This window comes from Rhinoraja longicauda, chromosome 26, assembly GCF_053455715.1.
Source record: "Rhinoraja longicauda isolate Sanriku21f chromosome 26, sRhiLon1.1, whole genome shotgun sequence".
In the NCBI taxonomy this organism is placed as follows: domain Eukaryota; kingdom Metazoa; phylum Chordata; class Chondrichthyes; order Rajiformes; family Arhynchobatidae; genus Rhinoraja; species Rhinoraja longicauda.
In genome coordinates, this window is record NC_135978.1 from 18,880,077 (window position 1) to 18,892,922 (window position 12,846).

A 12,846-nucleotide genomic window follows, 5' to 3' on the forward strand; every position below is an offset into this window, starting at 1 on the left:
ATGTCCGCAATGGGCACACATGTCTACAATGGGCACACATGTCTACCATGGGCACACATGTCCACAATGGGCACACATGCCTACAATGGGTACACATGTCTACAATGGGCACACATGTCTACAATGGGCACACATGTCTAACACAGGCACACATGTCTACAATGGGCACACATGTCTACAATGGGCACACATGTCTACAATGGGTAAACATGTCTATAATGGGCACACATGTCTACAATGGGCACACATGTCTACAATGGGCACACATGTCCACAATGGGCACACATGTCTACCACGGGCACACATGTCTACAATGGGCATACATGTCTACAATGGGCACACATGTCCACAATGGGCACACATGTCTACAATGGGCACACATGTCCACAATAGGCACACATGTCTACAAAGCTCCCAGACACCAACGTGAACGTGAGTAATATTAACCCTCGAACCCTATTTCCGTCTTTTAATGGGTGGGTGAACTCTCAAAGATTGTCAGCCAATATATCAATCAGATTTGCTGAAGTTCTGAATAAATACCATGGATTCACGTAGGATTAGGCGAGGTGACCTGAGTTTATTGGAGAAGTTGCCACCTGTGGCCTTGGTGTGGACCAGGGCCCCCAGGAGCTGACCAGGGGGAAGAGGTCAACAAAGAGGTGGGAGCTGAGGCCCATCTTGCACTACGCTGCATCGAGGGTGACATGATCAGGCAGGGGGGAAATAAACTCAGGCACACCACTGATATTAAAACAGAAAACACTGAAAATACTCAGCAGGCCAGACAGCGTCTGTGGGAAGTAGGAACGAGTTAATGATTTAGGTCACCGACTCTTTGTCACAGCTGGGAAAAAGAAATAAGCAGGGCCGTTTTAAGTTCGGAGAGGATGAGGGAAGGATGGAATGGGAACATCTATGATAGGGCGAGACTATGGATGTCATCGGGATAGATGGCAGCGGTCATCTGGGCAAATGGGCTAGTGGGGTTTATTAGAGGGTGATTGCACAGATAAACTAGCCCAGTGTGTTGTTGCCGACAGTGTGGTAGGACATATCTGGCAAGTCAGGGTGCACGAACATTGAGGGAAAGACTGAGCTCTATTCAGAGATGGATGAGGTACGTTGCAAATTGACGTATCTTGTATGGACAGAGAAAGCATGACGGAAGCGGTCGAATTTGGCATGGAGTCCAGAGGCTTGCAGTCCGAGCAGAGGGAAGGTGGGGGCTGCTTCAAGCGTACAGTGGGCCTTGTTGTAACAGTGTAGGAGCCACAGGCACAGGTCAGAGTGTACGCTGGGTGGAGAATTAAAGTGAAGGGTTGCAGAAGAGTAGCCGACCTGAAATGCTGACTGTTTCTCTTCCCACACAAGCTGCACGGCCTGCTGAGAGTTTCCAGCATGTCCTGTTTTGGCTCTAGGTTTCCAGCACGTCCAGATTTCTGCAGACCTTCACCCGCCAGCTATCCACGTGTGGGGAGAGGTGGAGGGTGTGAGTTCCAGAGGAGCAGGCTGGGGCGAGGGCAGAGTGTCCTGGGGAGGTAACGAGGCATCAAGGAGAAAGATTCCCTGTTGGCCTCTCCGCATGTTGGCGTGGCCAGGGGTGTCACTTCCCTTGGGGGATGGTCTGCTGCCAGCCATACCCCCTGTGCCAGCTCACTATGAATGCCCGGGGGGCAGTGGTTCCCAGCCAAAGCACAAATCCATATCTTTGCAGCAGTCCGGTAGAGTTGCTGCCTCACAGCACCAGAGAGCCGGGTTGGATCCTGACTCCGGGTGCTGCATGTTCATTCTCCCCGTGCCCGTGTGGCTTTTCTCCGGGTGCTCCGGTTTTCTCCCACACTCCAAAGACACCCAGGTTTGTAAGTTAATTGGCTTTGGTAAAGATTGTAAATTGTCCCTCGTGTGTGTAGGATAGTGTTGGAGTACAAGGATCGCTGGTCGGCACAGACCCGATGGCCGATGGGCATGTTTCTGCACTGTATCGCTGAAACTAAAACATAGACATTGGAGCAGAATTAGGCCATTCGGCCCAATCGAGTCTACTCCGCCATTCTGATCTAGATTTCCCTGACAACCCCATTCTCCTGCCTTCTCACCGTAACCTTTGACAGCCATACTCATCAAGAACCTATCAATATCTGCTTTAAAAATACCCAATGACTTGCCCTCCAAAGCCGTCCACGGCGGTGAATCCCACAGGTTCACCGCCAGCGCAAAATTGGGCTCACCGCGCTTCCCCCGGCAACCGTACCTGTCTTTGCCGCTGCAGGGCTCCACAGTGCAGGGCTTGATGTTCTTCTGCACCACCTCGGCGCGGAACAGGTAGAGGGGGATCCAGACCCCCAGGACCCCGGTGGCAAAGGACACGGAGGCAGACGCCAGAGTGGAGAACACGAAGCTGGGTCTGTGGGAGCGAGACGGGAGGGCGTCAAAAGCCGGTAGCCGCACAACCGCGCCGATGTCCCACATTTACCGAATGGAACCCCAATCAGAAATAGACTGACAATCACCACAGCGCCTTCCCCACCCCGGCACGTCAGGAAAGGCATCTCCAGGTCGGGAATACGATGGAATACTCCCCAGTGCAAACTATTCCCAAGGAGCTCAACCACATTCAGGCCCAAGCAGCCCGTTGACTGATACCGCAGACAGACACAAAATGCTGGAGTAACTCAGCGGCACAGGCAGCAACTCCGGAATGAAGCAATAGGCGACATTTCGGGTTGAGACCCTTCATCAGACCATTCACCTTCCCGAATATGCTTGCCCCCTCCATCACCCCTGCACCATGACCCACCGTTAGGTTGCACTGCAAGGACTACCCATGCCTCTGTGGCAGCACCACGTAAACACAAGACCTGCGGTCTGGAGGACAGGGCAACACCGCAGGTATCCTGGTATTCCCCGCCAACCACGCATCATCCCGACTTGCAAACATGCCGCTGCCTCTCCCTGGATCTCCGCACCTCTACCCTGGATCTCCCATCCAATGTGCCTTCACCACGTGGACTCCAGAGGTTCAAGAAAGGGTGGGAATTCTCATGGGCAACTAAGGATGGGTAATAAAGACGGACTATCCTTGCAAGAGCCCACACAAGGATGTACAATATCATAAGTTCATAAGTGACAGGAGCAGAATTAGGACATTCGGCCCATCAGGTCCATTCTATCATAGCTGATCTAATTCTCCTGCATTCTCCCCATAACCCCTGACACCCGTACTAATCAGGAATCTATCTATCTCTGCCTTAAAAATATCCACTGACTTGGCCTCCACAGCCTTCTGTGGCAAAGAATTCCACCGATTCACCACCCTCTGACTAAAGAAATTCCTCCTCATCTCCTTCCTAAAGGAACGTCCTTTGATTCTGAGGCTGTGACCTCTGGTCCTGGACTCTCCCACTAGTGGAAACATCCTCTCCACATCCACTCTATCCAGGCCTTTCACTCTCAGGCCATTTCTCTCTCTCTTGGAAGAACACAAAAAACTGGAGTAACACAGCGGGACACGGGTGACGTTTCGGGTCGAGATCCTTCTTCAGACTAGTCAGGAAACAAGTGATATTGAAACGTCACCCATTCCTTCTTCCCAGAGATGCTGCCTGCCCCCCGCTGAGTTACTCCAGCTTTTAGTGTCCATCTTTGGTTTAAACCAGCATCCGCAGTCCCTTCCTATGCATCTCCCTCTCTCGGATTCCTCAGGGCAGCTGCACAGCCCTGGTAGGTGTGAGAGCTCACGCCAGGCCTCAGGGGCTCCAGCATGGAGTCCCTGCTCAGCCCCCTCTGTCCTGTTGGGCGCGGGTCTCGTGTGCGCTCCGTTCCCACAACCTGGTGCCCGGTGCGGTCTCTTACATCTTAATGACGGCCTTCATGTCTTTGCTCCAGGACGTGCTGGCCCTGAGCTGGACCTGGTGCAGATCCGCCGCCCCTCTCTTGGGCTCCGGCACCAGCAGCATGATGAGGCTCCCAGCTGCAAAGCCCATGGCTGGAGTCACCTGCTCACACCAGAGAGAACAAAGACCCGATTACAGTAGGAACAGGCGGAGAACAGGCAGAGGCAACCAGCGTTGGGCATGGCACACCCTACCCTGCGCCTGTCAGGCATTTTCCTTCACACTCCCACCCTTGCCCAGGAATGGGTCCAAGTCCCTGTGTCCCGTCCCCCCCCCACATCATTCACTGGAGCTCGTGTTACAGCTGAATGCTCTGGTGGCCGAACCATCGTGGGCTGCGGATTTCACACAGATACCCAGCCTTGCCCTCCACACTTGAAGGGTTTTAATTAAACTTTGGCAATCTTTGAACCAGTAAAATATTTAAGAGACTTCCCGGCAAATATAGTTGTTTTTTTTCCCATTACTATATAAAACGCACACAGAGTTTGCACGGGCAACTTGACAATTGGAGTTGAAATTGTGCTGCTGATGAGGTCCCTGATCTCAGCAAGAAAATCCAGTTGGGGCTTTACCGTTCTATAAGATGTGCCTCCAGAAATAGAGAGCACATCATGACCAGCCCTGAATCCACTCACGAATATGTTCAAGAAAGCATTTGACAGATTGGGTTTGGGAATGTTGCTGACATTTAACAAGGGCTCGATGGGCTTTGGCAGCGGAGAGGTGCTGGGGCGTTGGGGTCAGAGTTGGGCTGGGGCCTGGGCTGGCGCTTGGTGGCAGGAAGGGGAAGCCCCTTCACCGGTAGGCCTGGGCAGCGAGGCATCGAACCAGGCTCAGCATGAGTCAGCCCGTCACTACCCTCAGCTCTGGCAGTGCAACACTAACCCATCCTCTGTCACCATCACCTCTGGCAGTGCTGCACTTCCCTGACTGCACCACAGCCCTCGCCTCTGGCAGTGCGGCACTCCCCCATCCTCCACCACCCTCAGTTCTAACAATGCAGCACTCCCCTGTTTCCATCACTATCCTCACCTCCGACAGTGAAGCACACCCCTACCAAACCTCCCCCCCCCCACCAAACCTCCCACCCCCCACCAAACCCCTCCCCCCCCCCCTCCCCCCCCCCCCCCATCCATCCCAGTCCTACATTGAAGGAACTGTCCAGATTGTGGCAAGTGGCACTGAGGTGAGAATTGAAGTGTGTCAATGAAGAGGAATATTGCCAGCACTTGTACCGTGGAGAATGGAAAAGCAGGTGCCTCACTGAAGATGTTCGCTGTCTTTGCTTTTCAGCGTGCTGAGTGGTTTAGATATTGCCCCTAGACGTGTTATAAGCTGCGGATATTACTCGGGCTGTGCAATAAACGCCAGCCCTGTCAGCATTGCCTGCATCCAGTAAATGAATAAAGTAATAAACAGTTCACATTTTGTCCAATGTATTCACTTGGGACCTCGAATACATGATGTACGTCAAAGAAAGAATGTGGTCAGCAGAAAAGCAGCAATATTTAGATTCACAAGGCAAAAGCAATATTACAGTGAAGCATTAAGTTATGATATGATCTTATGAAAAGTACTATTCCATGATGGGTCTGACAGTGAGTTACGGTATCTGCAGGTTAAAATGGGCATTCATTGTTTTCAGCCACAACAGCTTCAGGTGCGTTTTTCTGACTCCACGTGGAACCATTCAGTGGAGATGGGTGTGTGTGTGTGTGTGTGTGTGTGTGTGTGTGTGTGTGTGTGTGTGTGTGTGTGTGTGTGTGTGTGCGCATGTGCGCGTGTGTCTGCATGTGTGTACATGCGTGTGTGTGCGTGTGCATGTGTGTGTGTATGTGTGTGTGTGTGTGTGTGTGTGTGTGTGTGTGTGTGTGTGTGCTTGGACTCTGGGATCTACAACAGAGGAGTGGAGTGGACACCACAGTGATCAGCAGCTTGTCAACTCAAAATAGTGCGGGCAATTTGGTTGCACAAAGTAGTCTTTTTCATCGTTATGGACTTTTCCGATTGTGGAAGGTGACGGGAATGTTCGCTGTCTTTGTTTTACATCACTTTGCGCGACATGCCGACTGGTGTGGCCGATGTGGTTGCAGGTGTAACGTCAATTCCTGTCCAATGCTCCCTTTGGAACAATGAAGAGGCACCAGGACCAGGACCACACTGGCTGGGCTGCCATGGGTGGGCACTCCTGGGATGGCTCCATTACCAAAGTCCAGTGGGGCAAGTCCCATAACTACCATTGATCCATCTGGAGATCCCTCAACGCTGTACCAAAGACCCAGTCTTGCTCCTGATTCCTCAAGGTTCACGTTCCCAACCAACAGCCCTCAAATCCCCTCTGCACAGATGCTGGAGTCATCCAGCACGGCAACAGGCCCTTCATCCTAACATGTCCGTGCTGACCATCAACTAGCTCAGACTTCTCTGCAGACTCAGCAGTTTTAAACAACTTCACACATATGTTCAACTTTGGAAAAATCAGACGCATCAGCTGTTGAAGTTCCCTGTAAATGGTCTGCCAGCACGGGTGGGGCTGTGGTCTGTATCGGCTGCTGAGGTTGAGTTTAGTTTATTGCTGTTTAACCGAGTTGTGCTCAGCCACGTGGGGCTGTGATGGGGCATGAATTCCAGCGATTAGTTCCAAAATGGCAGTACTGACAATTCAACCTACGTGTGTCCTTCATCTGTGTGTGTGTGTGTGTGTGTGTTTGTGTGTGTGTGTGTGTGTGTGTGTGTGTGTGTGTGTGTGTGTGTGTGTGTGTGTGAGTGTGTGTGTGTGTGCTCACATGCGTATGCACACTTGGATTTGTGCACGGTTCGCTGTAGCTGTATGTTGGGGTGTGCCATCACGTGCTTGCACAAGCATGTGCAAATGTTTGCACGTGTTCCCTGTGTATGTGAGTGCACACGTGCCTGAATCAGACGTCATCTTGGGACCAAATTGGCAGGCAACGCAATAAGAAGTGCTTGTTCTGCAGACTTGGCCTCTCATTGCATCTCACGGTGCAGGAGTCAGCCGCTGCCAGCGGAAGCTGCCCATTTCTCTCAGCCCTTACTCTTTCACCAGACCCCTGCAAATATTTATTTTCCTGCCTGGAACTATCCCCAGTTTCTCACCGGCTGGGACAGCGAGCCGATCCCCAGTGGAGTGCACCTCTTTCAGAAGCAGCTTCCCGGTCGGTCATTATACGGATAACAAGAGAGGAAAGTGGAAGCCACATTTCCCCAAGGGCACTTCCCTGTCTCCAGCTAGACCTACATTCCACAGATGTAGGTCTCCCCGAGTACACGCACCGCGAGCGAGAACATCTCCCTAATCCGGAGCGCTGCGTGGTCGGAAACCAGGTGAGCGCGGAAACTTGAATCTTACCCGAAGTGCCCAGTGCCAGTCTCCACTCGCCTGTGTCATGCTGGAGCCTAGGATGTAGCCAAGGCCACTGGAAGAGAGGGGAAAGTTTTAGTGTTTAGTTTTAGAGATACGGCGCGGAAACAGGCCCTTCGGCCCACCGAGTCCGCGCCGAACATTGATCCCCGCACGTGATCACTATCCTACACACACTAGGGACAATTTAACATTTGCACCTAGCCAATTAACCTACAAACCTGCACGTCTTTGGAGTGTGGGAGGAAACCGAAGGTCTCGGAGAAAACCCACGCGGTTACGGGGAGAACGTACGGACTCCGTACAGACGGCGCCCGTAGTCGGGATCGTAGACGAGTCTGGATTATTACAAAGGGATTACAGTCCGAAACCCTGCAGCCCCTCTCCCACCCCAGAGGAGAGCTCACCCCTGCAGCCCCTCCTCCACACCGAGAGAGGTCACCTACAGCTCTGTGACGTTGCCCAACCGCAGGGAGTCACGACTGAGTTAAGTACGACTGAGATAAATATGCTTAGACTGGAGAGCAGGTTCACGGTTCTCTGGCTGGGGATGCAGAGGGGCTCCGAGAGGGGAGGGGATGTGGGGGGACGCCGGAGAACACCCGGATGGACCCCACGTGGTCACCGGGAGAACGTGCAAACTCCACACAGACAGCACCCGTGGTCAGGATCGAGCCCAGGCCTCTGGCGCCGCGAGGTCAGCAGCTCTACCAGCTGTGCCGCCGCTGCGCCAGGTTCATGGAGAAGGGTGATCGCTGCCCCCTCAAGGGCAGGCGACGTTAATACGGTCGCTAAACCCGCGCCGCGTTTCCACTGGCAAGCACTGATGTTGGTGGGGACGGGTGGGAGGACGCGGGCCACATACCTTCCCAGCGGGATGGCAAAGTAGAAGAAGGAGAGCATGCAGGTCCGGCTGTCCTTGGTGAACAGGTCAGCGATGATGGTGGGCGCAATTGTCGAATAACTGGCCTCGCCGAACCCCACCAACCCTCTCGAAATGAGAAACATCCAGAAGTTCTGCGGGGGTTACGCAAAGAAGACACATGTTGAAGGTGAGACAGTGATCAACGCCTCCCCAGATACCAATTACAATTGGATCGTTGCTACATTCCTCCCAGCAGAATCCCGACGCCCCATCTCTGGAGAAATGACAACTTAAACACCTGTCACCAAGATCCACTCACACATCAGCACCCGCCAGTGCAACGGCAGAACGGAAGGTGAGGGATGGAGCAAATCCCAAAGTGTTTTGATGTCGACACTTTATATAACCATTCAAAAGAGAGTTAGATAGAGCTCTTAGGGCTAGCGGAATCAAGGGGTATGGGGAGAAGGCAGGAGCAGGGTACTGATTGTGGATGTTCAGCCATTGAATGGCAGTGCTGGCTCGAAGGGTCGAATGGCCTACTCCTGCACCTATTGTCTATGTACCTAAGTGTCTATGTATAAAATTTGCTGATTGGAACTGCAAAGCAGGTTGCTGCGACTCTTATATAGAGGAGGATTACACATGTCCACAACTCCATCTGAATATGCCATTGTCTACTCCTTCAGACTGGGGCCTGGCTCCTCATTAGTGTACATGCACTCAACGGCACCTGTGTACTACAGCTTGTTGAGCAGGGATAGGATAACTAGGGGTGGTGGAGTGGAGGTGAGATCAGCAGAACAATCTCCTGTTTGTCCCACTGACTCTCGATGACTCTTGGATCCGCAGCTGATCTTATTCTGTGTTGAACAAGAGCTGGGTCCTGGCAATCCATCACATTGCCTGGATGTGTCGTAGAACATTTTCGCCAATAAGGTATTAAAGGTCTGTAGTTCTCCACCACAAAGCTATGAATCCTGGGGCATTAATTAAAATATTCAGGCCAGAGAGAGAGAGAGAGATTTATTTTCCGGCTGGCTGTGCAGAGGATGGAGCAGAGGCAGAGAACTGTGTCTGTTGTGCTCATCTCCGAATGGGATGGCATCAGGATTGAGGGGCCAAATGTCCTCCATTCCCATTCTTTAGTCATCCACCTTGGCCTTCAACAAAACCACCGTTCTCCATCTTCTTAAATGGTTCCTTAAGTACCTAAATGTCTAGTTTTGCTTTGATTTAAAATAAAATCGGAAATCAAAAATACTTTTGCACAAAATACACTTTTTCATGCCGATCTGAGTAGAAATACACTTTATGATTTGATGCCCGTTGTTCTTGATGTCCCTGACCTGTTGCTGGAAGGCTTCCAGAGAAAGACTTCTGAGTTATGAGTTTAGTTTATTGTCACGTGTGCAGGTACAATGGAAAGCTTTTGTTGTGTGCTAACCAGTCAGTGGAACAGCAATACATGATTACAATCGCGCCATTCACAGTGTACAGATACATGATAAAGGGAACAACGTGAATAACGTTTAGTGCAAGACAAAGCCAGTAAAGTCCGATCAAAGATAGTCCCAGGGTCTCCATTGAGGTAGATTGTAGTTCAAGTCTGCTCTCTAGTTGTGGGTAAGATAATTCAGTTGCCTGTTAGCAGCTGGGAAGAAACTGTCCCTGAATCTGGAGGTGTGCGTTCTCACGTTTCTATACCTTTAGCCCGATGGGAATGGGAAGAAAAGTGAGTGGCTCGGGTGCGACTCGTCCTTGATCTGAGTTTTGATATTTAGGTATTTTAGTAGTTAGATTCAAGGTGATAAGATAGAGAGATGTTTTTTTGGGAAGTGTTGGAAGGAGCTACTCATGAAATAAATAAATAATAGACCAGGAGGGAGGGGGTCATGATCCAGAACATGCAACATGAAAAGATGATGGAATCAAATAGATATTCAGGTGAGAAGAAAAGATTACGAAACAATCAAGGGAGGTAGGGTTGGTACAGTTCAACCATAATCATATTGAAAGTTGGAACATGACAAAGGGGTCACATTGCCTGGTCTTGCTTTCTATATTAATGGTCTTATTAGGCAGGCAGGAAAATAGGATCAGGAAAGTGAGATCGCTACAAAGGGCCAGCACAGGCATATTGGGCAGAACAGCCTCCTTCTCCACTGCAGGTTTCAACAGTTACATGACATGTAGTTCTGAGAGTCAGTATCATTATTAACAGGATGACAATTGACTTAATCGCTGCATCTGTAATGAATATTTCTCTAGTGATATGATCCCTACAGATGACTTTAATCTAGAATTAGATTTACTTGGCTTAGTTTTCTTGTCAGAAATACTCCCGTTTGATTATTTTGTACCAAGGAAATGCCTGTGGGTAAAGAATGCACTTCAGAATGTTTTAATGGGCACTGTCTTTGCTGGGGGATAGGGCTTTTTTTAACTGTGATTTGTGCACATTAGGAGATTAAATCAAGTCAAGTCAAGTCAAATTAGTTATCATATGTGCCAGTACGATGAGGTACAGGTATAACAATAAGCATACGTCGCCTATCCATGACTGACCTGCTGAGTTACTCCAGCACTTTATGCATTTTTTGCAAACTAGCATCTGCAGTTCCTTGCATCTACTTCTTACTAGCAGCAGGATCATTAGGATTTTGTGATGAGGTATGTCGACATTAGTTTAGTTTAGTTTAGTTTAGAGATACAGCGCGGAAACAGACCCTTTGGCCCACCGAGTCCGCGCCCATCAGCGATCCCCACTCACTAACATTATCCGACACACACTGGGGCCAAGTTACAATTTTACCAAACCAATTAGCCTACAAACCTGCACGTCCTTGGAGTATGGGAGGAAACCGGAGCACCCGGAGAAAACCCACGCAGGACATGAAGCGAACGTACAAACTCCATACAGACAGCACCCTTAGTCAGGATCGAACCTGGGTCTCTGGCGCTGTGAGGCAGCAACTCTACCGCTGCACCACCGTGCCACTAGAGACATCAATCACTGCCAGGCCTCGAAATGGAGGACTGAGGACATGGGGGGCTCCATTTTGTAAAATGGTTCAATGGTTCAATGGTGCCATATTGTCACATGTACGAAGTGCAAATGCACGGTGAAATTCTTTCTTACAAACAGTCCAGTAGAGGATCGCCATACTGCCCCTGATGAGCAATTGGACAGAAATAATCCACTGAGCCCGCTTGCAAGAGGCGCCATGTTTTATCGCCATTTTCCCAGTCCAGTCCGGGCTCCAGTTGTTAACAGCGGTGCCCGATTCAGGCGAGAAGCTTGGCTGCTGCAGGACTCCAGCCGTCACCACCCCTTGGTCGACCAGCAACTGGCATCCCCTCCTTGCCCGTCCACCTTTCATCATCATCATCATCATATATATACAGCGCGGAAACAGGCCTTTTCGGCCCACCAAGTCCGCGCCGCCCAGCGATCCCCGCACATTAACACTATCCTACACCCACTAGGGACATTTTTTTTTTTTTACATTTACCCAGTCAATTAACCTACATACCTGTACGTCTGTGCAGGGCTATTTGTTGAGTGACAAACAGTTTACATGGTTATATTTGGTAATAATCGGTTGTAATCGGGAATGATGCACCGACCAATTTCTGCTGCTTTCCACAATCAGGGTGAACGAATTTCTCATGGTGCCGATCGAGCCCATCCTCAGTACCTGAGTGGTGGGGACTTCCTTGGGAAATCCTGATTGTTTTGTGGAGATTGGCTGACATTCTATTTACATTCTATGACTGGATCTTCTGGTATTGCGGTTAAACTTGGCAAGTGGGAGCCAGTTATAAAAAGTGTCAGATAGATCGAGATAATTACAGGGAACTGAGATCTTCTTGATGCAACCACAACAACAACAAATTGCATTTTTTTTCAAAGCAGCTTTGGCTCAGGAAAACACTCCAAGAGCTTTACATCGGCATTATCAAACCACGTTTAACCCCAAGTCTCAAAAAATTCTTTCAGTTCAATTTTGAAAATGTCTTGTGTTAAGAGGCATCTTAAATGAGGAGAGACAGATAGAGAGGCAGAGAGATTTAGGGAGGAAATTCCACAATTTATGCCCCACCGATTGAAAGTGCAGCTGCCAGTAGAGTAGTGATTAAATTCAACCAGGCACAGAAACAGTGCGTGAAAGCTACGGTTTCGGAGGTTTGGAGTGCTGGAGATATAGAGGGTAAGGGGGGGGATGGGGCGGGGGAGGAGGGGTCAGGGGTTATGGGGATTGGTCAGGGTGGTGGGGGTTGGTGTGGAGATTTGAAGATAAGGATTAAGTTATTGTATAGGGCAGCACCGTGGTGCAGTGGTAGAGTTGCTGCTTTACCGCGCCAGAGACACGGGTTCAATCCCGGGTGCTGTCTGTACGGAGTTTCTACATTCTCCCTGTGACTGCGTGGGGGTGCTCCGGTTTCCACCCACACTCTAAAGACATACAGGCTTGTAGGTTAGTTACGCTTCAATTTAATTGCGAATTGTGCCCAATATGTAGGATATTTCTAGTGCACGGGGTGATCGCTGGTCAGCATGGACTCGATGGGCCGAAGGGACTGTCAGCGTGCTGTATCTCTAAATCTAAAGTCTAAAGCTAAGAAAACAACCACTCGATCAGGAGAGACTCCCTATGCTACAACAGAGGTTTGAATTTATTCTGATCATCACCCAG

At 50.3% G+C, this 12,846-nt stretch overlaps 1 protein-coding gene across 1 annotated transcript in view; it reads right to left on the reverse strand.

The window, feature by feature from the left end:
* Positions 1 to 12,846, reverse strand: part of LOC144606348 (sphingosine-1-phosphate transporter SPNS2-like) — a 99,039-nt gene that overhangs the window by 26,771 nt on the left and 59,422 nt on the right. The window contains exons 4-7 of the mRNA XM_078422368.1: positions 8,147 to 8,298; positions 7,270 to 7,336; positions 3,856 to 3,998; positions 2,255 to 2,407 (exon numbers count right to left, since the gene is read on the reverse strand). Of these exons, the coding sequence (XP_078278494.1) occupies positions 2,255 to 2,407; positions 3,856 to 3,998; positions 7,270 to 7,336; positions 8,147 to 8,298 (515 nt within the window). The remainder of the gene's footprint in view (positions 1 to 2,254; positions 2,408 to 3,855; positions 3,999 to 7,269; positions 7,337 to 8,146; positions 8,299 to 12,846) is intronic.